Source organism: Vipera ursinii, assembly GCF_947247035.1.
Source record: "Vipera ursinii genome assembly, chromosome: 1".
In the NCBI taxonomy this organism is placed as follows: Eukaryota; Metazoa; Chordata; class Lepidosauria; order Squamata; family Viperidae; genus Vipera; species Vipera ursinii.
In genome coordinates, this window is record NC_139512.1 from 90645785 (window position 1) to 90673512 (window position 27728).

Consider the following 27728-nt stretch of genomic DNA (forward strand, 5'->3'; position numbering starts at 1 on the left):
CACTGTGAGTAGAGCACCCCACTACCTGCCAAAACTGGACAGACTGGGGGCTGGGCAGCATTGCACAGGTAACATTGACTTTCATGCTGCTCATGGCATCCCCTCCCCCAGAGCCCACCAAGCTGGATATTTGTAGGTGAGGGCCATGTGCTGGCCACTTCCAGAAGATGGTGCATTTCTTCATTCTTCATGAAGGATGACACTTCCCCAGCTTCGTTTCTTGCCTGTTTTTCTCCTTCCCTCATCTCAAATATTTTCCTGCCACTCTGTTCGAAGGAAGGAAGGAAGGAAGGAAGGAAGGAAGGAAGGAAGGAAGGAAGGAAGGAAGGAAGGAAGGAAGGAAGGAAGGAAGGAAGGAGAGGGAGGGTCTGAGGGAAGTTCTGCCTTAGTCCTGCCCTGCTGCCTTTTCACCATCCCCTTGCCCCTCCCCCTGGCCTATCCTGGGGGGGTCTCCCATCCTATTGCTAAGGAAGCTTTGGATACAAAGCCAGGTCTCCTCACATGGAGAAGGAGTGGGCCTCCCTCTTGACTTTGCCCTCGTACCCATCATGAGCAACCTGGCTAAGGAGAGCAAGCACAGCAGTAGCAGCCTTGAGGAGGAGGTAAGTGCAGCTGGACACCCCCTTGGGAAACTGGGGCTGGGCTTAGCGCCGCAGGTGCTTGAGGGCTGGGCTGGGCATTTGACCTCCGCATCACTGTCAGCCCCCCCCCAGCATGGCCTGAGAGGAACAGTGAGGCTCCTCCAGTGGACAGTGCTTTGGCACTTGCCCCAGTCCCCCAGGCCCCATAGGCACCCTTGACATGAACAATGTAGAGCTGGCCATGCCCACCCAGTAGGCCACACACATTCCAGCCATGCCCACCCTGTAGGCCACACCTACCTGGCCCCCGAGGGCAACCACAATGCTGATGCAGCCCTCAATGAAATTGAGTTTGACACTCTGACTTATCCTGATGTGTATTTACATTTTTCTACTCTAGTACAAAAAGAGAGCTCAGGGATGGGGTATAAGATTTATAGAGCTAATTATTTTTGCCACATTTCCTCCATACTGTTAAACATCAACTTTACTGATAACAGAATTATGGTAAGTGCAACATAGTATTTGATCATGATTTCCACTTACAAATAATATTCTACTTTTCTGTCATTCTGAATCAGGTTCATCAGAAGCATAAAACTAGACACAAAAAAGAGAAATGCTGAACCTATTTCTCCTCTAATAATAGGATCTGATGTTACTATTAGAATAAAGATTTATTAATGGGTCTTATACTGATTTTGTATACATAATGGACAAAATAATGTATTAGAGTCAATAAATCAGCAGCAGTTGCACCTGGATAGGTACCAAATCTATTTTCTTGCTTGTCGCTCTTCTCTTCTTGCATGGACCCATATAGGAATATGGTTATTACTGAAAACCTCATCCAAAGGCTATAAATACTCTTGAAACTGAAATAAATGCAATTTTGCTGACTTTCTTCTGTCTCACCATAAGAAAGTTTTGTTTTGTTTCCAATCTTCTGAGTCACAACAAAAGCAGAAGTGGCTGTCAAAGTAGGCCTCAAAGCCATGAAAGGTGTTTCTCAAGGGTAGGATTTAATGATGCATTGGGAAATGAAAGGACTATATGTTAAAAAATCTTCATGGAGATTGACTGTCTCTGTGGAATAGCTTGCATTGCTTTCTGAGCAGCATTGTCCACAGGGAAAGTGATAAAAGTCAGAGGGCAGCCACAGCTATGTGATTGAAGCCCTACTTTTTTTATGTGCATCACAGTTGCCCTTGTTTCTGAGGAAAGGCAAATAACGCCAAAGCTAAGCAGCTTCAGGGCCACTGGGACTGCAGGGAAGGATGGATTGGAATTCAAAATGTTGCCAGTGGCATCTAGATCAGAAATTAGTAGCCTGATAATTTTTTATGCTGTCTTTTCCAAAACTGAATGACATTACCTATGCCGTTTTGAGGCAGGAAAGAGTAAAATAACATGATGTCAGAACATATACTTAACATAGTGATTACGTTTTAAATCAAACCATTCTAATATGAATAATTCTTTAATTTCTTATTTCTTCCACTTGTTTTCACCCAGCTATTTTGGATTGTATGCTTGATATTTTGGCTTTTGACTGTAAATGTACTTAATAATTTTATGCTTAACACAGTTAAACAGAGATGTACTGGTTAAAACCTCAATTAGGGAGTCTGAGGTTCAAAATCTCTGCTTCATCATGGAGTTTATTAATCACTTGTCCTTAGTCCAACCTACCAAGTTGTATTATGGGATAACATTAGAGGCGTTCTCTTATGTTATTACTGATCTTTTATGAGACACATGGGTTATAAATCCAAATAAGTAAGCAAATAAGCAAAAGTTCTCAAAATTATTGCAAAAAGAAAAAGGAAATCCTGTGAGATTCACTTTGTAACATCAATCTACCTATTGAGCCGCATATCTCCCCTCTGCTAAGGGAGGTATCATATAGATTTACAGGACTGAATGTCATCAATATCCTGATTACCTTTATTTAAATTTGTGGATTTTTGAGAACAAATTGTTTTAAAAGATTTAAGAAAGAGCAAGAAGTATTTTCTTTTAGGTTTCTCTTCTGTCTTGGATATAATTCTTAGAGCTAAAAAGAAACAATTGTGCCTGAAAATACTTCACATGTTTTTAATCATTGCCTGGACTGTGCTACTAAGTTTAAGAGTCCATTATATATCCTCTTTTCCTTTCAGAGTGACATGTCTGCCCTGGGAACATCAGGTCTATTCTTCAAAGATGGCAAAAAACGAATTGATTACATTTTAGTCTACAAAAAATCCAGTCTTCAAATTGAGAAAAGAAACACCTTTGAAAAGAATTTACGAGCAGAAGGATTAATGTTAGAAAGAGAGGTAGGTAGTGTTTTCCTTTTGCTCAAAATGGCAGCTACTGTGAGGAAAATCCATTAGAACAAACATGTCAAACTTGCGACATCACGTGACGTCGTGCAGCATATTGGAGCTTTTTCCCAATTGCCGGCAATGGGTTAGGCGCGGTTTCCTCATGATGTGTCCGGCCCGCAGGTTGCAGTATGACACCCCTGCACTAGATGATTTGCCTTTTACTGAAGTGATTGCAGGATTAACTGGTCCTCACCTTCAAAGAAAGGTAGAGTAGAATGGGGGAGGGTTAGGAAAACAGGCAGGTTAAGAGAGTGTAAAAATTAGGGAAGAGAAAGAGGAAAAAAGCAAATAAATATTTTGTAAAAAGGAAGGAAAGAGGGAAACTTGTAGTCCATGTGAAAAGCTAAAAATAATTCTGTAAATGAGTATGGAAGAGTTTTGTTGTTGGACTTCTTTAAAGAGAAACAATGTACTGTTTGATCTGATCATACAGTATTTTTTTTTCAAATTGTTCAGAATCAACCAAACCTCTGAGAAAGTAAGTGAAAGGTGATTTTATAACCTCCTCTCCCATCTAAGATGCAATGCTTTAAGGAAAAGGACATTTTGGGCTAGTGACAGCGAGATTTTAAAGTATTATTTATGCCCTAAATAAAGTTAGGGATAAAAAAGGACACCACTTCTCACGAAATAGATTCAGCTTACTCATAAGTACAACACAGCAATCATAAAGAAGAGGGAAGAAAATGACAGATTGCCAATTGCTTTGCAGCATAAGATAAAAGCAGGGATGGGGAAGGGAGAAAGGCAGTTGAGAGGGACTACTCTGTTTTCCTTAGTCTTGTGAGGGTAGCATGAACAGGAAGCCTTTCTAGTAGAGCAAAGGTTTTCCTTCGTCAGTCCTCCAGAAGGTCTGGTTTGTAGCAGAGCATACCTGTAATATTAGATGACATGTACAGTTTTCTTTGGTATATAGAATTGCTTGGATAGATGTCTTCCTGCCATGAACCAGTCAACACTCCCCTCCTATCACTCTTGTCTGAAGGATTGTTCTGTAATTTATTAAGAATAATAAAAAAATAACATGATTTTATGGGATAACATCCATGAAGCTTCTGAACAATTGTGGTAACTCTGTTCTTTGATAAACTACAATCCTAGCTAGATTACAGGTAAACCAAAATCCCTCTCTTTTTTGACCAAAGATGAATACATACAGGACATTTATACTTTCCTTAGAATTATCTTTCAACAAGTCCAAGTAGACAGTTTAAAAAAAAGGCTGTTCTTAAATACCATACACCCATATAACTAACCCGTGAACTTTTTTAGAGGAAAATTTAAAAAATGCCACCTGAATCTAAAACATGTGTGCTTGTTACATTGTTTCTTTTTTGCAGCCAGCTGTTACAAACAATGACATTATGTTTGTAAAAATCCATTGTCCTTGGGACACACTCTGCAAATATGCTGAAAGAATGAACATTAGGATGCCTTTCAGGTAACAATAAAATGCTTAATTTTGTCACTTGTTAAATTAAGAATATATTTTTCTAACAAGCGCATTTATTCATAGCTATCTTAATAGTAGTAGCAATAGCACTTACACTTATATATCATTTATATGGGTGGTTTACAGAGTCAGCATACTGCACCCAAAAATCTGGGTCCTCATTTTACTGACCTCAGAAGGATGGAAGGCTGAGTGAGCCTTAAGCACCATCACGATTGAACTCCAAGATGTGGGCAAAGTTCGCGTGCAATATTGCATTCTCACCACTGTGCCACCAAGGCTCATTGACAAACACACTACATTCTGCAAGGGATACTGTTCCTTCAGAGATCGTTGTGTTCAACCAGTCACTGGGGAATGGGATCTTGTCTGGGAAGTTTTTAATACAGGGGAAAATCGTGATTACTGGCACAATATTCCAGGGTTAATAGCACTGGGTATGGCTAGGAGAGGCAGAAAGTCTTCAGGAACCAACCCTCTCTATATTTCCATCATGCAGAGCAGAACTAGTAAGTTAGGTGCACCACTTTCTTTTTCTACTGCTTGCAGTCCAAATGCAAACATACTTCCATCTTCAGTTTAGTATTTTTATTACAGCTAGCAAAGATATCAAATATTAGAGTAACCCAAAACTCTTTGTCACAATTGTTCCGCTAATCTATTGTTGATTCCATAAGCAATAGACAAAGTAAAAGCCAAAGTGAGTCTTTCTAGACATTGTGGTCATTCTCAAATGCACCTCTGCTATGTAATTTGGATTCATCCTTCTAATATGATGAATTTGTACATCTGATAGTGAAATTTATGCAGTTCATTTGCTTGTGTACATTTAGTATACAGAAAGCTGTCTTGAGGCATAGGTTTCCATAATTTTGAAATATTCAAAGTAGCTATAATTGGTTCTCTGATTTAATACAAATTAATACCGATGGAGGATAAGTACATCTGCTGGCTCATGGGTTTTAATTGCAATCTCCAGTTATTTACTCCAGAGAAAAGGTCTTGAACTTAGTGGGGCTTTTCCAGAAATAAGTACATTATATCAATTGCCAGAAAATGATCCGTTGGCTTTAAGAGAAAAATGCAAATCAATTTCAGGGAATTATTACATTGCTCTTTAGCAATGCTATAAACAATCCACATATTAATTTCATTCAGGAAAAAAATTGTAAACAATGAGCAAGGAAAGATTAATAGTAGGTGTCATTTTAGCAACTTTTCCTATTGTCCTTAATAAAGAATTTTGCTCAGAGTTTTTTCTTGTATAATGAAAGCATTCAAATGACATTTAATAAGAAATCCTTTAGATCAGGGGTCTCCAAACTTTGCGGCTTGGTGGCCTGGCTGGGGGAAGAAGAGGGGAATTGAGCTGTGTGGTTGGCACAAGCCATGATTGCACGAGTGGTGGGCTGGCACAAGTGGCGAGCTGGCAAGCATGCGCAAAAGTGCCTGCCAGCCTGACGTTTGCGCAGGTTGAGCTACGCACATATGCGCATGCACTCTGGCTAGCCACTTGTGTGGTCCAATTCCAAATAGGCCACGGCCTGTTAGTGGGCCATGGCCTGGGGATTGGGGACCCCTGCTTTAGATTTAAAATGTAAAAACTGATGGGATGTCCAACAGAATCTGCTGCACCCACTACACATTGGTATTCTTAAGCTACTGCTTAAGTCTGCAACAAAACAAAGAGAGTCAGAGTGGTGTAGTGTTTAAGAAGCTGGATGTAAGATTCAAATCCATCCTTAACCACAAATACTCACTAATGAGTTACGCCTGCTTCTATCTCTCAACCCAAGTAATTTCATAAGCTTTTTGTTATAGGGAATTTTAAGCTCCTGGATGACATGTAGAATATAAATCTAATCATAAATAATCCTGCTATGATGGAATTGAGGTCTTAAATTAGATTTGGGAGTTTCCTGTGCAAATGTTGCCTAATAGTCCAGCACTTACCCATGTACTTCTTGCTCATGGATCTCTCTTCTGGTCTTTTCCAGTTACCCTGCTTAATTTGAGCTTTACCATGGGCAATTCAGCAAACTGTCCAAGTAGTAGGGAAAGGCTACGGAGCCAGAGCAATGTTCCTTCTTCCAGTGTGTAATATTTAGAAGGGGATATATTGGGGAAATGAAGTTTCACTGAATCTGGACCAATTCCTGAAATTGACAAAAATGCTCCCCTTGCCTTTAAAAATGCCAAGCTGAGGGGAGAAACTACACGCAAGTTAATCTAATTTTCTTCGCTTTAGGCCTCCACTGCCGTGTGCGGGGAAAAAAAGGTTGGTTCAATCAATTTCAACTTCTTGCGGGGAAAAAAAAAAGATCTGGCAAAGTTGGAATTGATTGAACTTTTTAGTCCCACCCAATCTACTGTTACTACTACAGCCACGCCCACCCAATGGGCCATGCCCACCCAATGGGCCACACCCACCCAATGGGCCATGCCCACCCAATTGGCCACACCCACCCGGCACCCAATGATACGTAAGTGGGTTTTGGGTTGCAGTTTGGGCACTTGGTCTTTAAAAGGTTCACTATCACTGCTATATAATTTGACATGTGTTTGAGCCTTTGGGGTACTGAGCCTGAGCCAAATATTTAAGGATTCCCAACATGTTGCAATTTTTCTTTTTGAACAACTCCTTCGGAGAACACTGAAAGTCCAAAATATAGGACTCATACTATTTGTGTTAACAGTTCGATTTTAAGTAGCTCAGTTTTTATCCATGCCATTGAGGTTCTGTCCACTTTCCTTTTGTAATCGTGCATGTTATGAAATTACGAAACTCTATATCTTGTATGTATTTCCTTCACCCTGATGTGAAATTGTACTCTGATGATTTTTGCTGTTCTTTCAGGAAAAAATGTTATTACACTGACTGGAGGAGCAAAACCATGGGCAGGTTGGTGGGTGATGCATAGCTTTTAATTTTACCAGATAATCATCCCATATATAATACATCCATTCTAGCAGTTGTAAATTTATCACAATGGGTTTTGAGAAAGCTGATTGAATAATGGAGGCAGTAGAACTTAGATGCCTATTTATTTTCAGCTTTAAGCATGTGACTGACCTCACCAGAAATAAGATAATCCAGAGTATCTTCCAAAGCAGTGATTATGTTTTATTAGTAAATAACAATGAGGTTCAAATAAAAAAGGTATTAAGAAAATAGATCTTAAAATCTCTGAGGAGCCAGAAGATTGTAGATCTTAAGTTTTGTATTGGTTCCTTTTCCCGTAGTGCGAAATCTTCCAAAGAACATTTACCTTAAGGAACCTGGGGAAACTTGTATATTAGATTTCAGGTCATGTAACATATCCCTATTCATTGTTTGCCATTTCCCTGTGATATCAACAGCCACCATAGCCCATCACATTACATTTAGGAAGGAGATAGAAATATTGTCTCCTTTTAAACTTCCTTCCTTGACTCCAATCCATGATTCCACGAGCTTTCATTAAAGGCCCCTCAGGTGAACATGACAAAGACACACTGAGATCATATATACTGAACATATAATCTCATTGATGGCATGCTGAATTGCATCTCCGCCCTGATAATGTTGATGATGATGAGAGCCACTCTGAGAAATCAAAAACATTTAAAAACAAAGAATACAAAAACAGAACATAAAAAAGAACAATAATGGCAAAGAAAACAAATTCAGAGGAGTAAAGAAAGAAAGTAAGGTAAGAAAGTGTATCAGACATCCTGCTAAAGATCTAGATCAAGGCTTTTCAACCTTTTCACCCATTGTACCACTTTTAGGATGTGGCAACATCCGAGTACCACCAGTTGCCTAGCAAGCTGTCAAAAACTTGATGGCCAAAAAAGGGGAAAAACAGATGAAGTACAGGTAGTCCTTACTTACAACAGTTCGCTTAGTGGCTGTTCGAAGTTACAATGGCACTGAAAAAAGTGCCCCCCAAGCCACAGCCGAACAAGACACCTGCCTGCCTCCCCAGCGGCACTCTTCCTCCTGTCCAAGATTTTCATTGTTGTGAGCATTTCTGTTGAGGATTGGCAGCGGGGATGGGGTGGGGGGTGTTTTGTTTTTATTCCCCCATCTGCTGGGTGGTTGCAGCAGGTTTTGGTCACTTCACATGACCCTGGAACACTGAGACCATCACAAATATGAATCAGTTGCCAAGCATCTGAATCTAAATCACAAGACCCTGGAGATACTGCAACATTCCAGCTGAGTGGTGCTGCTTCAGGGCTCAGCAGAAGCACCAGGATCAGTGCTGAGCTCCAGCTGGAAAGAGGCACTGATTTTGGCACTTCCGCTGAGCCCTGACAGCCCTGCAGCTCCAGCCATCTCTCGCTCAGGCTTGTGCAGTGCTGCTACCGGTTCAGCTCATTCCCCTCCCCTGCTACCACTTTTCTAGGATGGTCACGTACCACCTGCCAGGTGCCAATGTACCACATGTGGTACCCGTACCACTGGTTGAAAAGCCATGATCTAGATGAAGACTCAGATCTTTAGGGACTTTTGAAAAATCAATGAGGTGGCAGTCCTTTGAATCTTGAACTGAAGATAACACAGGGAAACTGCACTCTGGTTTGGAAAGTCTCAATTATTGCTTTTAGATATAAACTGTTTAAAACCCTTTTTCAAATATTGGCATTTCCAATATTAGCATAATTGTTTTATGAAGAATTTTTGCTCCATCCAGCTATTTCTTTGGTTTGGTATTTGTTTTGTTTTTTTGTTTTTGTTTTTAAATGTATTATTTCTCATGGAATTTAGATAAGTTCTACTGCACTTCCATCAAACTCCATTAGGCAGTGTTGGTGGGTTTTTGTTTTTCATGTAACAGAATGTGAAGTTGCCAATTTCTCCTGTGATGGATTTAATCCATATCAAAATTTAATTGGAGGGAAAAGCAACAATCAGAATGACACAATTATCCTAACTCTGTTTCAAAATAATCATCTTGGATATTACAATTTTACCTTGTCTTTACTTCTGATATTGATTCAGTATCTAAGATTAGTGAAGATAACGAGAGTAGAATTTCTAGGAATATAAATATTGTCAATATTCAAGATGTTTTATATGTCAATTATTTTGTGTGAAAGCTATTGCTTTTCACATGCAGATATTAAATGTTTGTAGATTATAGGCTTTTTTATAGTAAAAATTTACAACTGCTTACTTCCTCTCCCCAGTCATGCACGTGCTTGCTTTAAATGATGTGAAATAAACCATTTTCTCTCAAGGGATTAACATCTAGGCAAGAATCACATTCAGTCTACATTAATAAAAATGACAATTTATATCCTAGGGAATTATTATGGTGAAAGTTGAAATTCAAAACAATGGATTTATAATCAGAGTTATATATTTGTGTCTGTTTGTTAGTTCTGTTCTCTAAACTTTGGTTTCTTCCGTTAGACGAAATTCCCAAAGTGTAATCATAGTCAGCTAAACATCTTCAATTACATTAATACCAAAGCCACCTAGATTGTGACTCCAATAAAGTTTTAATCATTTTTCTGGTATGTAGGCTTTTCTTTGAAAAGAAACAAAGAACATTTACTTGTCACTTAGTAAGGAAAGTAGGAGGGAAAATAAGAAGCAATACAACCCATAGCCCAATGCACTACAGTATGCTAGTATAGCAATAGCAATAGCACTTAGACTTATATACTACTTCACAGTGCTTTACAGCACTATCTAAATGGCTTACAGAGTCAGCATATTGTCCCCAACCATCTGTGTCCTCATTTTATTGACCTCAGAAGGATGGAAGGCTGAGTCAAGCCAGTCAGGACTGAAGGAATTAAACTCCAGGCAGTGTAAGCAGAGTTAGCCTGCAGTACTGCATTCTAATCACTGTGCCACTATGGCTCATATTAAATGAATATGTTTTTGATTTTATTTTTGTCAGGTAAGACAACACATCTTTTTCATACACTCACATAGAACTACCATATGTCTGAGAGCAAGCTTACTAAACATGTGGAATTGTATTGTACATTGTGAAATATGCCTTTCTGATGGCTTGTTCTCACATGCCCATGTAATTTTATAAACATCTTGGTGCATGCTCATAATACCATTTAAAAGCACAGAGACATCAGGTCCTCTTTGTTTATGCTTTCATGTGATTTCTAGGAGTCATATATGAAGATGTATACTAAATCTGACCAAAGGCCTATGTAGTCCAGCAGTCTCTTCAAATATCATTCTTTCATATTCTTATCATTCTCTTCCAGTGGCCAATCAAAAATCAATGAGCAATCTCTGAGAGCGATAGCTTCTTTTCAACAGTCTTTCAATACAATTGGAGCCTGATGTCTCTGATTTTGCTTGTAAAAAATAGCCATCCTGATTAGCAGTCACTGATAACTTTCCCATTGTTCAGCTAACTAGTATTTAAAGCTATCCAACTTGCTTGCTGTTACCACAATGCAGGATAAGAAATTCTATACAATAACTGTAGATTGTCAAGAACAGTCTTTTCTTCTGGGATCTTTCGGCCTTAAGCTTTCCAGAACAACTTCATTTTCTACAACTACTAGTATAGGGGGAAAAATCCCACTCTTTTCTGGGAAATCTTTATCATAATCATCTTGGTTGTTGTTTTCTACACTTTATCTTAGACTCTTTCTTGGGGATTGGTGAAGAAGCACTACAGTCATACTATTAATTTGTAGAATGGCATGTTGCTATGCGCAATTTTACTTTCAATTTTCTTCTTATTGATTCTGAAAATGGATTTTTTTACAATGTATAAGTTCCTTACCAATTCAAGGGCTGCTTCAATGAACTGAGATATTTTTTTCATAAAATGATGTTACTTAAATTATATTTTAAAGGCACTGTGATACACAGATAAACTCCATCTAGATTAATAATTGTATTCCAGTAAAACAGTATTAAATCTCACAATATCCTGTTTACTCCCAAATCTTTTCCCCTAAGAGACAATCTTGGGAGGTTCACTTGCTGAAAAGAGGTAAAAGAGCTTTCTCTGACAGCTACTCAACCCTGATAGTAGAAGTTACTGTATATATCATTGGAGTTATTATATTACTGTTGGTTACCTTGTCCTCTATGACTTTGTTAAACTTTGTATAAGGTGATTCAGGTTGTTAGCCGTTAGTCTATGGAAATGACAATTCAGCATTATCATTGTGCCAATGCATCTTAAACTCTGATCAAATATTATTCTTTCATATTCTTATCCATTTGTATTGATATGTTCTGACATAAGCCTCATTTATAAAAATTGCACCACAGTTTTGAAAAACAAATGCAAAGGCTTAAAATAGATTAATCTGAATGTTTAACCATTGTAACCAAAGTTTATTTTGGCTTAACTGAAAGAATAATTCATCAATTTGCTGTTTGCACTCATTTCACATATGGCGACTATATAAATGGATTTGCTTACATTAGTAAAAAAAAATGATTTTGTTGTTTAAGGTATTACATGAATATATACTGTACAAACTGTATTTTCCCTTTACATTTAAAATTGTAATTTTGCTTTTAAAACTAGACTATGTGCAAAAATGTCTGTTTTTGTTAATTGAATGGATGACAGTGTAATAATGAAATGAAAAGCTAGAAAGCTGTAGATGTTGGATAACAGGGTTCTTTATTTTCCTCTTTTTAGCAAAATTTAAAAAAATATATGTACTAAAACATTTTTCAGATGCTCTTTGAAAATATAAAACCTTTGTGAATGTTGTGCTTTCAGCTTTATACAGTATAGGCAGTAATGTGTTGGTGGGGTTTTGTTTAGTACACTCTGTCACAATATATACTGCTTCTTATATTTTAAGACAGTCATATGCTCTTGTAAGAATCTTCAAAAGAGGGCACCAGTTTGACCAGTGAATATAAACTGATATACTTCTAATGATTTTTTGAAGAAACATTGAGACTGTTAGCAGCCACCACCCACTTCTAGTTCTTCTGAGCAATGAAGGTATAAATGTAAGAAGCAGTTATAAACAAATGCAATGGTTCCCATGGTAAAAACATAATCATATTCTTCAATGACATTTTAACCAGAAAAGAATATAACACCAAGTTCATTGAAGAAACCATGACTTCCCTATCATGAAAATTGCACTTGAAGGACATTCCGAGCTTCCATTTTTAGTAGCTAGGACAAGCTATTAAAATTTGTTACTGCACATTTTAAAGGCCTCTTGCTTTTCTGCCTATATTATTATAATTATTACTCAAAGATCTAGGTATCTTCTATCATTGATTCTTCAGTGGAATAACTTTCTCAGGCAGAATTAGTGCCCAATCTGGGAATCCACACCCTTGTCACACAAAAACATTTCAGTAATGCATAGCATTTTAATAATACACAAGGTTGCGATAGATCTTATTAGAGACAGACTGAGTAGTAAGTCACAGCAGATGAGAATCAGAGCTACCAAAGTTTCATGAACTAGACCCCATTGTTGAGCACGAGAAGCCAGAACACAGCAGAGATCAAGGCCACCTTACCTTTAGTCACCCACCACCTGTTTACTGCCCTATCTACCTGTGCTTGCCTTCTCCCTCTTAAAAAAACCCATCACCTGATCTTTGACTTCCTATCTCCAGATCACAGATTCACAGATTCACAGACTAGAATAAGATAACCTTTCAAACTAATTGACCTATTTGTTACCCAACTGCTTCTGCAAAGCATTTGACACCCAGAATCGTCACCCAACCTATGTTTCTAGTCTTCTCCTATACGCTCAGATATCTTAGTCATGTACTTAATGGTCTCCTAAGGGATTTTGGGGGGAGGTACGGTATTTTTTTTTCCCCTGCCTGGATAAGTCCTTGCAGTTTTCTTCGCAACATGGTTTGCCTTCTTCCTAGAGCTGAGAAGCAGCAAAGGAGTGACTGGCTCAAGGTCACTCATCTGTCTTTCTGCCTAAAGTGGGACTAGAACGCACATTCTCCCAGTTTCTAGCGTACTCATCATGGATTTCTTTTATTGGGACATGAATTATTGGATAAAATATTCCACAAGGAAAAGCAGTCAAGCATCCTGTGAGTCCTGTGGATATAACATTAAATGCATCGATTTCTAGCACTTATTTTAACAGGATGTAGACTTCAAAAAAAGCTAAAATCTCTTTCAGAGTCAGACGTTATAGGATCCCTTTTTATTATTACACATTTTATCTTTTCCAATATTTTCTTGGTGTACGCTCTCTCTCTCTCTCTTTGTCACTCTTTCTCTCTCTCTCTCTCTCCCTCTCTCTCTCTCTCTCCTAAGCATTTATTAAGACTGGCAGAATTTTAATGCCACAACTCCTTACCCATTTATATGGACTAATAAGCAGGTGTATCCATTAAAGTTTAGACCACCAGATCTATTTAGCTGAATTGCCAAGGAGCATGTGAATAGCGGTAGAACTTCCCCAAATGTCTGTTAAGCATTAGAAGCATTTAGAATTCTTGGAGAAGACAATAAATTATGCCATCAATTTGGGGAAGCATGGACCTACTCTCCTGAATAACTTCCCTTCCCTAAACTAACAGAGAATAATTTCATTTGCATTCTGTCCTTCTGCTACCATTACTGTCTTGTTCTATCTAACTAATATTATTCACAGGATTCCAGATATCTCATGACATTTGACCATGGATTCCCCTTTATGCTATTAAGATAATTAGCTTTAATTTGAAACAGTAGCAGCAATGCTCTGACACCACAAATAACAATCAGATACCATCTAAAGATCTTATCTTACATTTAACACTCCTTGGGATTCAGGAAGGGGCAAGGACATATTAAACTTCCTACTTCCCACTAACTCTAATTTCAATCCAGATTGGGATGTTTTCTGTGTATAATGAACTAAATCATGAGAAACTGGCATTCAATGGCATTCATTGGATATACTTTCTAGTTTAGTTCTCAGTAGAACATTGTTCAGTCCTTACATACATCACTTGGGGGAATCTTACCCTAATCTGGGCTTCAGACAGATATGTGGTCTTCAACTCCCATGACTGGCCATGCTGGAGTCCATACATCTGGAGGGCACCCAAACTGGAAAAGGCCATTTTAGAGCATTCCTCCTGGCCATTTCCCTTCTTGTCCCCACCCTCATTAGAATTACATTGTAAATTATAGTTATGTTTATTGCTTCACCTCATAGAGTTTCTATATCTATCTCTTGTTTTGCTTTAGATGAAAAATAATTTTAAGAGACCATGCGATTGTTCCTTATTGATTTGAAGTCTAGCCTTGTCCTTCCAGTATCCATTTCAGCATGTCACATATATAATGAAAGGTACAAAAGACATAAGGTAATAAAATGTGGCTTCTTTTCCCCAGTTTCCAGAGGAATATGAGGGAATTGAAAAGCTGGTTGCCCAGAAATCCAATGAAACTTGATAAAGAAGCACTTCCTGATCTGGAAGAAACAGATTGCTACACAGCTCCTTTCAGCCGAGCACGTATTCATCAGTATGTGGCGAATTTAAAATATATTCATAGAGACCAGAAATAATGTTTCATTTTTTTCCTCTCAGGGGTTAACATAACAACATTCACCATTAAGTAATGCAATGTTCAAACTGAATGGAAAACATATTCCCAAAAATGCTGGAGTCTATATTCAACAATAAGTTACAGAAGGATTTTCAGCTGCATTGATCAGAAGCTGGTTCCACTCAACTAAAGTTGACTTTCTTAAATCATATTCATAATAGCTCAAAGACATAAGATTCAGTTTAGTCCTTTGAACTCGTAATTATTTTAAGATGTTCTCTGTAATTGCTTCTTTGCATGGTGGCTTATTTCAAGCAACTATTTAAAGTTCTCTGAGCAATGCATATTTTGCTCATTTGATTATATTTGATCCTTCTATTGTAACAACTTCAAAACAGCTTCAAAATAGCATAAATAAAATTAAAAACATCAACATGTTTAAAATTTGATAAAATTTTATTCATTATGATAAATATTTTATGCTGATATATCGACAGCTGCTTCCAACATTAATTGATATTGTCTTCTCCAACAGTTTTACAATAAACAACAAAGACAGCTTCTTCAGCAACTCTACAAGAAGTAGGATAGTACACCATATGTTACAGAGAACAAAATATGAAGATGGAAAACCAAAAATGGGTACAAGTTCATTTCAATATAACAATGCAGGTGTTGGAATTCTTGTTACCAACTCAATTCTTCCAGTAAAAAATGTTTAGTCAACAATGTAAATCTAAGATATTGGTGATTCAAACTGGGACAACAGTGGCAGTTACCAAAATCAGGACTATTTCTGTGTGAGAAAGGAAAGAAAAGATCTACAGGCTACAATACTACAATATCCTCACTCCCAAATTGTTTCTCCCCACTGCTTTTGGGGCCAAACAGAAGTTACAAAAAGAATGTCTAATAAGGCTCTTTGATTTCCTCTATAAAACATTATGTTTCAAAGGAAAAAGAGAGAGAAAGAGCACTTAGATAAAAATGATTCTATGGCTATAGGTTACAACTTACCAAATTCTTCCTCCAACTTTTCCTTACTTGTTGCTTCCTTTTTATGAAAAGCTTGCCTCAGAACAACCCATTCCATTTTGTAAATGAAAACGGAAAACAAGTTTCATATTGAGGGATTTTCTCATCAGTTTAATTCTGAGAAAATTCAAATAGATCCAAGGTAATCTACCTTCCCTTTTAATGATGAAGCTCTGTGAGAAGTAGATGCACTCTACTGTACTTCTACTATAGTACATGTAGATATCATAAAAGTTAACATCAAGACAGCTTGTTGTGTCATGCATTCCTAGCAATGTCACTTTTGATCCTTGGCTGATATTATATTGTAAGGCAGAATTCACCAAACCTTAGAATGTGAATGGTGTTTTTAGGCTTGGTGAGACAGATTAATTTTATTTCACTTATGTTTCAAGACATGTTAAAACACACCTACGCAACAACTATGAACTATTTTTCTTTGCATCTGGCCAACTGCCAGTATGATCCGACATAAAACCCATAAATGTGGATCAGCGCTGTACTTGGAAACCTAATCCCAGTCATAATAATGAGCAGAAGGCTGGTCCTTATGTAGGACAGAAAACTGTGATGGCTTACTGTAGAATAATTTTGCTGAAAAACCTCGAGGTAATAAGGCCTCAAAGCAACAGTGGACTGTTGTGATTTCAAACTTGAAACAGGGTCATATTTGTATTTTCCTTTTTATTAATGTTTAAAGAAAATTGTTTGGTACTTACTTATTTTAATATTGATGTTTCCTTTAACAGTTCATTTAATATTGAGGTTACCTTTAACAGTTCAAAGATTTGTAACATGTCTTCTTTCTTTAGGCATTAACAGATTGCTCAGCAATGGAACATATGAAGCTGCATTTCCACCTCATGAGGTAGTTTAAGTAGCAGTGCTTTAAGTGTGATATACCTGTGCTCAATTTGCTTTATCCTCCTGGATCCCATGTAATACTTAAGTTTCTGTTGAGTATTTCTGTTTCTTGATTCTATAAGGCTTCTCTGAGTGTCTTTTTCCCCCCGGCAATGATAATATGTCTGATGTTATTGTACCGCAATTACTGTAGGCTTCTCTTAAATTTATTTTTTACCTGACAATGAAAACATTTATGATGCTATTGTGCAGTTTTTCTCTAAATTAGATATTTTTCATTGCCTGGCAGTAAGCCTTATCTGATGCTTATTTACTCAGAAACAAGGTACTGTGGGATTTATTCTGTAGCAACATCCAAAAGGTTTTAGCCTAAAATATAGAACTAGTTCCTGTGCTATTTTGAAACTCTTTCCTAAAAAACAGTAAAGCTATAATTCATAGAAGCTGTCTTATACTCATTCTTCCCCTTGAAAGACCAAATTTTAAATTTCCGGCTCATACATTTATGGCTGACATTTTGGATTCTAAAGAATTGCTGCTGATTCCATTCTCTATATTAAATGACTGCTGTGTGTAGAGAGAGAGAGAGAGAGAGAGAGAGAGAGAGAGAGAGAGAGAGAGAGAGAGAGAGAGAGAGAGAGAGAGAGAGAGAGAGAGGGAGAGAGACATTTAATATGTGTTCTGCAGTCAGAACATAAATACAGTTTTGGTGAAGACAGTTGAATAGCATGCAGCCTGAAGTATACTTTAAGTATATATTACAGAGAAATAGAGGGGAAACTTGAAAAGTATCTTGATGCAGTCCTGTCAAGAAAACATTCCTCAGTGCCCTTACAGCTCCTACTTACATTGTCTTGTCATGACAATGTGGAAGAAGATTGTCTCAGCAAAACAGAACACTTTGCATCATGATGCAAACTACTTCCTATAAAGCTGACAATGAACCCTGAATTACAATGAGATGGCATGCTGTAGTATGTACTTCAATCAAAGATGCAGGCATTTTATGTATATACAGCTTCGGTGTTAACCGGTGTAAGACTACAAGAACAACAGCAAAAATCACAGCAGGAGCACTGTTATGGTATTGCGCACACAATCTTCTGCCTCTCTTGATCAATAGAAGGTGAAAGGGCTTACACACAAACATAATAACATAGCACCATCCCTGGATGGTGGTGATTTCCAACTTATTTTCAAGATTATTCACTAAACTAGATTTTTTTTCCAAACTGTATTCTGTGGAACTCTGGGTCTCCCCAAGAACATAGATATATACATAACTTTTATGTAGCCACCCATTTTTCAACCAATTCTGGGTGCTTCCCAAACATGAGTCCCAGGAGAAAAGGACAAAAAGGGGATGAAAGAAAGTTCATGAAAGTGCAGCAGTTTTCTCTCACTAGAGCTCTTCACCAATGATTCTAGGATTCCTTCGTTCACTCATTTGAAATGAATGTCACAGTCTTAGAAAGTTTGAAAACTCCTATTTTATATAGGGACTTTCTACTAGTGCAGGGGTCAGCAACCTGAAACAGTAAAAGAGCCACTCGGAACCGGTTCCTTCACAAAAGGAAAAACTGGGAGCCGCAAAAAATGTGTGTGCATGCACATACATGCGTGCATGCGCAGAACAGGATTTGACTGAAGAGTGGAGCCAAGGCGAGATATGCACCTACCCTGCATATTTGAATTGATTGGTTGAACTTTTTTAGTCCCACTTTTTTTTTTGGACTGCACATGGCAGAGGGCTCCGGAGCTGTGGGTTGCAGACCTGTGTACTAGTGTTATGTTATCAATTGATGTATTTATTTATTCCATGTTTATAATGCTGCAAAAATATTTTTTTATTTTTTTTTATTGATTTTATTGTAATTGGTTTGATTGTTGTGAACCACCCAGAGTCACTGAGAGTCAGACAGCATGCAAGTTAAATAAATTATGGTTGGTCACATTCGGCCAGATGTTTAGACTGGATTTGGTATTTTTGGCCAAATGATAGTATTGCAAGATACAAACTGTTCCAAGTAAAGCTGCCTTTTGCAATTAATGATAGTGATTTTATCGATGGTGATTAAGTGGTGCTCCAGATATTTTAGAATTATTAAGTGTGACAATTTACAGTTAGTTTCACAATCTAAAACAAATGGAAACTTAATTCAGCTCCTAACCAAGAATCTGGAATTATTAAGGTAGCATCTAAGAATATAGGCAGTTCCAACCAAGGTGGCTTTTGTAAAATTAGGATGTTCGTGTCTGACAAATTCAGTCTTTCCAGGTATTATTCTTTAACAGCATTATTTGTAAGGAAAATATGAAAAAAGAACTCTTTAGCAAAAGCACACAATTAAATCTTGAATCAGGGCTTCTGAACTAATCCCACACATTTTTATTGCACATATTTCCTCCTCCCCGAAGTGTACGTAGGAATAAAATATTAGATCTGAATCCACTATTTCTATATGCTCCTGTAGTGTATTTAGTAAATTGCTGCTTCTCCTCCTCAATGTTTAATTGTAACTTACAAATTAATGAGAATGAATGAGATGATTTTCATAATGTATTCTATAAATGTGCTATATAGATTTGCATTAATAAGGGAATCTTTCAGCTGGAAAGTGCTGCAGTTCCACAATGTTGGAACAAAATATTTTTAGACAAATCACTCTGATTATATTCCAAAGAAATGTTTTCATGCTGCTAAGAGGTTTCTGAGCTGTATCAGCTCTAGCAAAAAGCTGCATGTTTGCTTAGAATTGTTCAATGTCACATAAGCCAATTAATAATATCCTCATTTTTCAAAAGAAGCACTTTATTTTAATAACATATTTTAAGACCCCATTTGCTATAATCATCATACCAATTCTTCTTTGTTTCAACTTGGGTCTGTCTGTGTATTCTAGGGAAGTCACAAGAGCAGGCATCCTATTAAAACACATGGAGCTAAGAACCATCGGCATCTATTATATGAGCGCTGGGCACGATGGGGGATGTGGTACAAATACCAACCTCTGGATCTGATTAGGTAAGATATATATATATGTAAGAGAATAGAAGTTGTTTCCCTTCAGTGTCATTGAGCTATCCAATATAGCCAGTGGTGGGATTCAAATATTATTTATTTATTTATTTATTTATTATTTTAACTTATATACTTTATATTTATATATTATATAAATATATAATATTTATATAATATATTTTATATTTTATAATATATTTTAACTTAAATATGTGAAGAACCACGTCTGGAAGTCCATTCTGGGCCTGGGCAACAAAAAATTAGCTACCTGTTCTGCCGAACTGGTGCAAACCGGCTGAATCCCACTATTGAATATAGCTATTCTCCCTTTGTAGTACAGAGAAGATCTGTTTTAATGGACTAATTGAGGGGAAGTGGGAGTTCTTTATTCTTAAAAGTCATTGTATTGAAGGGTACTTTATTGTAGTGATGCAGCCAAGGTTATTTGCCTCAAATGAAAAATGTAAATGTATTGCAAATCACTTGCATTGCACAAGCGATTCAAACTGATACGAATAACTCCATTTGCATCATCTGCATGATGATTGTTATTGTTGTTGTTAGCTACAAAGTCGTGTCCAACCCATCGCGGGTCGCGATGGACAACATTCCTCCAGGCCTTCCTGTCCTCTACCATCTTCTGGAGTCCCTACTGCTTCAGTGACTCCATCCAGCCACCTCATTCTCTGTCGTCCCCTTCTTCTATTGCCCTCAATCTTTCCCAGCATTAGGCTCTTCTCCAGTGAGTCCTTCCTTCTCATTAGGTGGCCAAAGCTTCAGGATCTGGCCTTCAAAAGAGCAGTCAGGGTTGATCTCCTCTAGGACTGACTGGTTTGATCGCCTTGCAGTCCAAGGGACTCACAGGAGTCTTCTCCAGCACCATAGTTAAAAGGCCTCAATTCTTTGGTGCTCAGCCTTTCTTATGGCCCAACTTTCACTGCCATACATTGCAACTGGGAAGACCATGATGTTACCATTAATCAAATTGACACAAATCATGTAATTATCAGCATTTTCATAATGACATCATTACACAGATTGCAAGAGAACTCCACCTAGTGCACACAAACTTTGAAAAGCTGAGGTCTATAAAGTTGAGGTTCCACTTAATTTCACAATGGTACGCTGTTTGACTGATAACCATTGAAGTACCTCTAACAACTACAACAAAAAGTGTTAGTCATAGCTGCCCGACTGTGTTTAGAAACATCTATAGATTTCCATTGTATTTTAAGATACTACTGATTATTTTTTGCTTCGAGTCACAATAAAAGTGCACAAAAAATAAAAGCAGATAAATTGCTCCGAAATTCCTTACTCTGCTAGACTCAGGATAAATTGCAACTTTGGAGGCAATCCCAAATCCACCTAGATCCTGTGCATCACTTGGAAGATCCTGATTTCAACTGCCATCATCTCCCTACAGATTCTGTCTAAATAGTTTAATCAAAGCATATTACAGAAGTCAAACATCATTTCTTTTCATTTTTTTTTCTTCCTAGGATTTTCCTGCAAGTGCAGGATCCACTTCTTTTTTTTCAGATCAATCAAGTGTTGATCCATTAGTTGCAACAGGAAATGACCAGCTGGACTGTCACCTGAACCTGATGTCATGGGCTGAAAGATTGACAGACCCAAAGTCACCCAATTAGCTTTCAAGCCTAAGGAAGAACTCACAGTCTCTCTCCTGTTTCTAGCCTTGTGCCTTAACTCAGAGGTGTCCAACTCACAATGTCACATGACATGTCCTGATGTATTGTGACTTTTTTTCCAGTTTTGCCATGACGCATCCGGCTGGCAGTTTGACACCCCTGCCTTAACCGCTTGACCAAATTGGTTCTCAGTTGTTTCTTTTCAACTGTAATAGTGATAACCTGTAATTGGTTTTCATTTGTTTTCTTGCTTGTTTTGTATATATGTTGATTTTAAGTCTGAATTGTCAAAGCCAATCCAAGCAGACTATCGTGTCACTGCCCAAATGGCTTTTTCTGCTAATCTGTCTCTTTTTCTCTTTTAAATGCAGGCGATATTTTGGAGAGAAAATTGGTCTTTATTTTGCTTGGTTGGGATGGTACACGGGGATGCTTATCCCTGCTGCGCTTGTTGGATTGTTTGTTTTCCTTTATGGATTATTCACCATGGATACTAGCCAAGTAAGGTAAGAAGTGAAAGGATGCCATGTTTAAAAATAAAATAAATAAGTGGCAAAGACTAAGGAGTAGATCAGCCAAGGAAAGGTTACAATTTGAAGGGCTGTGGAGCACTTTGGATTCTGCTCCAAAAAGGTGCTCTGCTGCTTAAATACTTATTTATTTCTTACCAGATTTGTATGAGTTTTATTTATTTATTATAAACCTATACCACCTGTCTGCAACTTTATAAAGCAGCTGAGTCTTGCTTCAGCATCTTAGGGCCATCTCTGCAGAAATGCAGGTTGTCCTTCAATAACAGCAGTTCATTTAATGATTGTTTAAAGTTACAACAGCCCTGAAAAAAGTGACTTATGATTGTTTTTCACACTAATTGCAACATCCCCATTGTTATTTGATAAAAATTTAGATGCTTGGCAAACTGACTCATATTTATGACCATTGCAGGGTCCCGAAGTCATGTGATCACCTTTTGTGACTTACTGACTAGTCAACTGGGAAGCCAAATTCATTTAACAACCTTGTTACTAACTTAACACTGCTGTGATTTACTTAGCTGTGGCCAGAAAGGTCATAAAAATGGGGCAAAATGCACTTATCAAACAACAGAAAGTTGTGATCATAAGTTGAGGACTACCTGTAATAATTTCCACTTTGTGGATTTGTGCAGGCTTGTGAGATTTATTTATTTATTATTCATTCATTCATTCATTCATTCATTCATTCATTCATTCATTCATTCATTATGAAACCAGGATCTGTATGATTGAATGTAAGGAACTCAAGAGAGTTCCCGCCAGTTAATCATGGAAAAAGGTTACTACACTTTGTAGAACCAGAACTTATCAATGTTGCATGTTCAGTCTAAATTAAATTGTAGGTTGTGTGTCTTAAACAATACTAGTCTATTTCAGATCCATTCTCTCTCTCTCTCTCTCTCTCTCTCTCTCTCTCTCTCTCTCTCTCTCTCTCTCTCTTTCTCTCTCTCTCTCTTTCTCTCTGATATTTTTCTGTACAATAATAATTTGCAGTTCAAATATGTTTTGTATGCAGAAAAAATAAAATTTGTTTAACAGATTTGTTGTTAGCTGCCCAGATTTGCCACAGAAAGATGGGCAGTCTCCTAAGTTGTTTAAATAAGTAGTCTCAGAATAGAATGACAATTACTAGCATAATAGCATTCCCCCAAAAGTTCATAATTAACCATAGTTCATAGAATGCCATCTGATCATAATATTACAAGTTTCTGAAGGCACTATTGGTTATAGCAGGGTATTGAGCAGATAGAGTGTACTGTTAGATTATAGCTTCATCGCTTTGATGCAACATTGTGCACCACTAGCTAGTTCTACCTTGTAAAGAGGGCACTGTAGCACAGCTCCCTCTGCAAAAGGCAGGACTTTCACACAAACTTAAAGAGAGGACTTTTCTTTTACGGCAGATGCAACTTTGCTTGCTCTGAAAGCTCTGCCATGCTCTAAAAGTTCCTATATTGAGTGAATCTATGTGTATTGTACATATGATTTTTACAGCAATATGTAATTTCATAAAGTTATGTAAGAGTACGCCATGTAGTTAAAGCAAGTCTTCCATCTAGTGGTTTCTGATGAGTTTGACATTTTAAAAAAAATACCTGAACAATGCAGTTGGCTTTTAGAAGGAACGATAAGTAGATAATTCAGATGTTATTGCTATTCATAGCAAAACATAATTACGTGATCTTAACATAAATGGAGTTATGTAGACATATATCCTAGCTATACATTCTCACATTATGCATGCTGATTTAAGATTTCAAACCAGCCAAGTAGTAAGCATTCTTGTATAAAATAAACATGGCCAGGTGTTTATTCCAAATTAAAAAGCCAGGCATTATTTTACCTGTTTCAGCATTAGATATGTTTTTTTAACAAAACATGGAAGCATAAAAAACCAAATCATTAAACAAATATATCAAAAAGGTAATTCGTTGAAACTAAAGTCACCACTAAGACACTCATGCAGTCTGAAACTTGCAGCAGTTAAACCAATCTCCAGCCTGGACATATGCTTTTTTTTTCTAATATGGAAAATATGATTTTATGGTGAATTTTTAAACTCATTTTGGATAGTAAGAATACAAAAAATCTGACAGAAACTACATGTGTAAGCAAGGAGCTATATTTTCTGCTCCTCTTCAGCATGCAAGAATTAATCATAGTCAGATCCCATTTGAACAAGAGGGATCGGCGGATTGATAGCAAACCAGTCTGCTTTAAGGCATAATGTACAGGACAGCTTTCTGCTCCAGAAGTGTTATGTCAACTTTTTTAATAAAAAAAAGTTTTTTGATTTTCAAAATGTTTTAACTGCCAGGGGTTCTTGCTTTCCTTAATTTATCAGCAAAAATGCTTTCCCACCATATCACAGCAACAAAGAATCCTCTGCAGAGCTATGATCTATGTTTCAACCAACTGGGCAGAAAGCTGCAAGAATAGACTTTCAAAGACTCAAAAGGTCTGATAAATAGTCAGATTTCTAAAAAGGCTAATGAAATTACTATGCAAGAAAAAATACCACTGATTGCTATGCATTAAATGCAAGCCTTATTTATAATGAAATCAAGTTTTGTTTTGTTTTTCTATTTGTGCAGTATAGCAAGCTAGAAAGAATTCTCTCTTTGGCAAAAGGAATTGTTTATACCTGTGTCTCTTTGATATCTTATAGTGTCCAGGAAGTGTAGCAAAGGAGAATCTGTCTCTAGAGAGATTAGAAAGATTTTTGTGTTGACAAGAAAAACAAGACCAAAAGATGTAGCCATTTATAAAAGTTTCTAAAGTGTCTAATCCCCATTCATAGAAGACTAATTTACAGCTGGATTTAATCTTCATCTGGAACTGTGGGGAAATTCTTTTATATCCCTATAAATGCATAAAGAACTAGCCAGATGATTTCTTGGTTAAAAGTACGACATGACATCTTAGTCCTTATTTATTCACTTAATGACTTTAATTAACCAATAAAGAGGACTGAGAGCTCTGGAAATGTTTGATCTTGGATTGAAAAATAAGATCAAAAGCTTCCAAATGAATGACTCAAACATGTTTATTATCTACTTTTTTATCACCAAAGGCAGTGTTGAGATTTTTGCTTAATTCTACTTTTTAGGCAATGTAAACTGCAAAATTCTATAAAATAATTGGGAATCTCTATATTTCTCCCTTGGGATCCCTCTTTCCATGAGAGCTTTTATGGAGAATGCAAAACTATTTGTTGACAGCAAAAAAGCTAATGTTATTTTCATCACGATTAAACCCTATGCACTATTTTGTGTCTTCAGCAAATTTTATTCCAGTCCAAACTGAGAGCTAAAAACATGTTGTCTTAAAAACTACAAGCCAAGTGCTCTGCCAAATGCACTCATCAGGGCCCATATAACTTGCATCTGGTTGGATAACCATTTGTTTTCTTGTATCCCTGCTGTAGCAAAGAGATCTGTGAAGCAAATGAGACCATCATGTGCCCCATGTGCGAGAAGAGCTGCACACTGCAAAAGCTCAATGAAAGCTGCATCTATGCAAAGGTAACTGGTTTTCCATGATCATTGTTGTTTTTTTTTGTTTCCCAGAGGGCTCCTGTGAGCTCAGCAAGGTGGGCTAGAGTAAGTGACCAATGCCATGTAGATTGAGACTAGTCTTATTGTAGCAGCTGTAACAACGGAATCTTGCAAGTCTGAGTGTGCTTCCCTCTCCCTCACTCTACAAACTGGTGGATTCCTAGAGTGAAGTTGTGAGTGCCCCATCACTGGAGGCTTTCAAGAAGAGACTGGACATCCACTTGTCTGAAATGGTATAGACTCTCCTGCTTCTGCAGGGAAGTTGGACTAGATGACCTCCAAGGTCCCTTCCAACTCTGTTATTCCATGTTCTAACTAGGAAGGGGCTAGTCTGAGATGTTTTGTCATGGTGCAGTATTTTTTTTGTCCCAAGCTCAAACCCCTCTTACCTGACCATTGCCTTGATAGCGGCTCTTCTTGCTCTCTCTTAAAGCCATTCACTCCCCTCCCCAGGTTCCACTGAAAACTATTCACATTATATTTTCCTCCTTATATCCAGAATTGCACTGATCTTTAAAGAGCAGTCGATAATGCCATTTCATTGTGTTCACTATCTCGTAAGAATCACGGTGTTGGTTGACAGTAAAATGATTGTGATAGAATCTAAAGGTAAGAACAATCTGGGTCGGTCACCAGGACCAGAGGTATAGTCTTCCAAGCTTTTGGAGTCATGCTGGAACCCATCCCCAGGGAACTTCTCTCTCTCCAGAATGTGTGCTTTGGGCTATTATATGTGTCATATTTATCAGACTATACCCCCTTCCTAGATCATAAAGCCAGGGAGGGAGAAGTTCCTTGAGGACAGGCTCCAGCACAAGTCCAAAAGCTTGGAAGAATAAACCTCTGGTCCCGGTGACCAACCCAGATTGGATTCTGAAACATCATCCTGGGACACGTATAGTTGCCTTCATTCATAACAACATTACAGATAGTCCTCATCTTATAACAGTTCATTTAGCGACCGTTTGAAGTTACAACAGCACTGGAAAAAGTGACTTATGACTGCTTTCCACACTTAAGACTGTTGCAGCATCCCCAGGATCACATGATTGATCAAAATTCAGATATTTGGCAACAGACTCATACTTATGATGGCTGCAGTGTTCCAGGATCATGTGATCACTTTTTGTGACCTTTTGACAAGCAAAGTCAATGGGGAAGCCAGATTCATTTAACAATCATGTTACAACTTAACGAATGCTGTGATTCACTTAGCAGCTGTGGCAAGAAGAAAGGTTGTAAAATGCGGCAAAGCTCACTTAACAGCTGTCTCACTTACCAACAGAAATTTGGGGCTCAATTGTGGTCATAAGTCGAGGGCTACCTGTTAATAACATGATGTTTGCTAGATTCTTGACGGAGTTGGGAAAGGCAAATGTGAATCCTAAAAAGAGCCCACTTACTTGCTACTCTGTGAGACAAAAGAACTTCGAACTATAAAATGCATACTGTGGAAAAATAATATACATGTGAAACATTAGGGAAGGTAGTGGAGGCAATGCTTACAGATCCAAATTTAGTTTTCAGACGACTAGAAAGTTATTTGTAGACAATCCGACTTTGGATAATAAATAGTTCATACATATTTTATCTCTTGATTAGCTGATTGCAGAATCATATTTCTGCTGTCAGTTACTTATCCTAAAAAGGTGTACAATATCTGTAAAACAAATCTTGATTGCTTCATCAGTTTGCAGAAATCTGTGAATTTATTACTTCCTTTTGAAAATCAAGACATATGTATTTTTATCAAATCTTTGTGTGCAAACTCTAGAGTCCCATAAAGCAACCAAAACTGGATAATCATTTTGCAGTCATCATTGATGTATTATGGAATTCACAATACAAACAAATTAATTTGATATTCTAATACCCAAGGAGGGAGTGGTTACCTGACCTAGAAACTTCATTTCTATTTGTGGAAAGCAAACATCGGCGTGGAGACACATAGGGGCAAGGTGTAGATGGCCTTGCATCATTGAGATTCAAAACCACTGTATCTGGTTTATCTAATTTCACACAACCTCTCCCAATTAGACTGGACCCAATTGAATTAATATCTTTCTTAAATTGAAAGCAAAGCGAGCTTCTTGTTTATGACTCAAGCAAGCTTCTTGTTTATGACTCAAGCCAAGCAGTTTAAGCTTATGAGAAACTAACTGCATAACTATAAATCAGTTA

General features: G+C 37.4%; 1 protein-coding gene across 1 annotated transcript in view; it reads left to right on the plus strand.

Moving 5' to 3' along the window:
* Window positions 1–27728, plus strand: part of ANO3 (anoctamin 3) — a 254887-nt gene that overhangs the window by 185643 nt on the left and 41516 nt on the right. The window contains exons 5-13 of the mRNA XM_083348587.1: window positions 2744–2902; window positions 4294–4394; window positions 7264–7308; window positions 14726–14857; window positions 15417–15523; window positions 16729–16784; window positions 19684–19805; window positions 21826–21960; window positions 25418–25514. Of these exons, the coding sequence (XP_083204713.1) occupies window positions 2744–2902; window positions 4294–4394; window positions 7264–7308; window positions 14726–14857; window positions 15417–15523; window positions 16729–16784; window positions 19684–19805; window positions 21826–21960; window positions 25418–25514 (954 nt within the window). The remainder of the gene's footprint in view (window positions 1–2743; window positions 2903–4293; window positions 4395–7263; window positions 7309–14725; window positions 14858–15416; window positions 15524–16728; window positions 16785–19683; window positions 19806–21825; window positions 21961–25417; window positions 25515–27728) is intronic.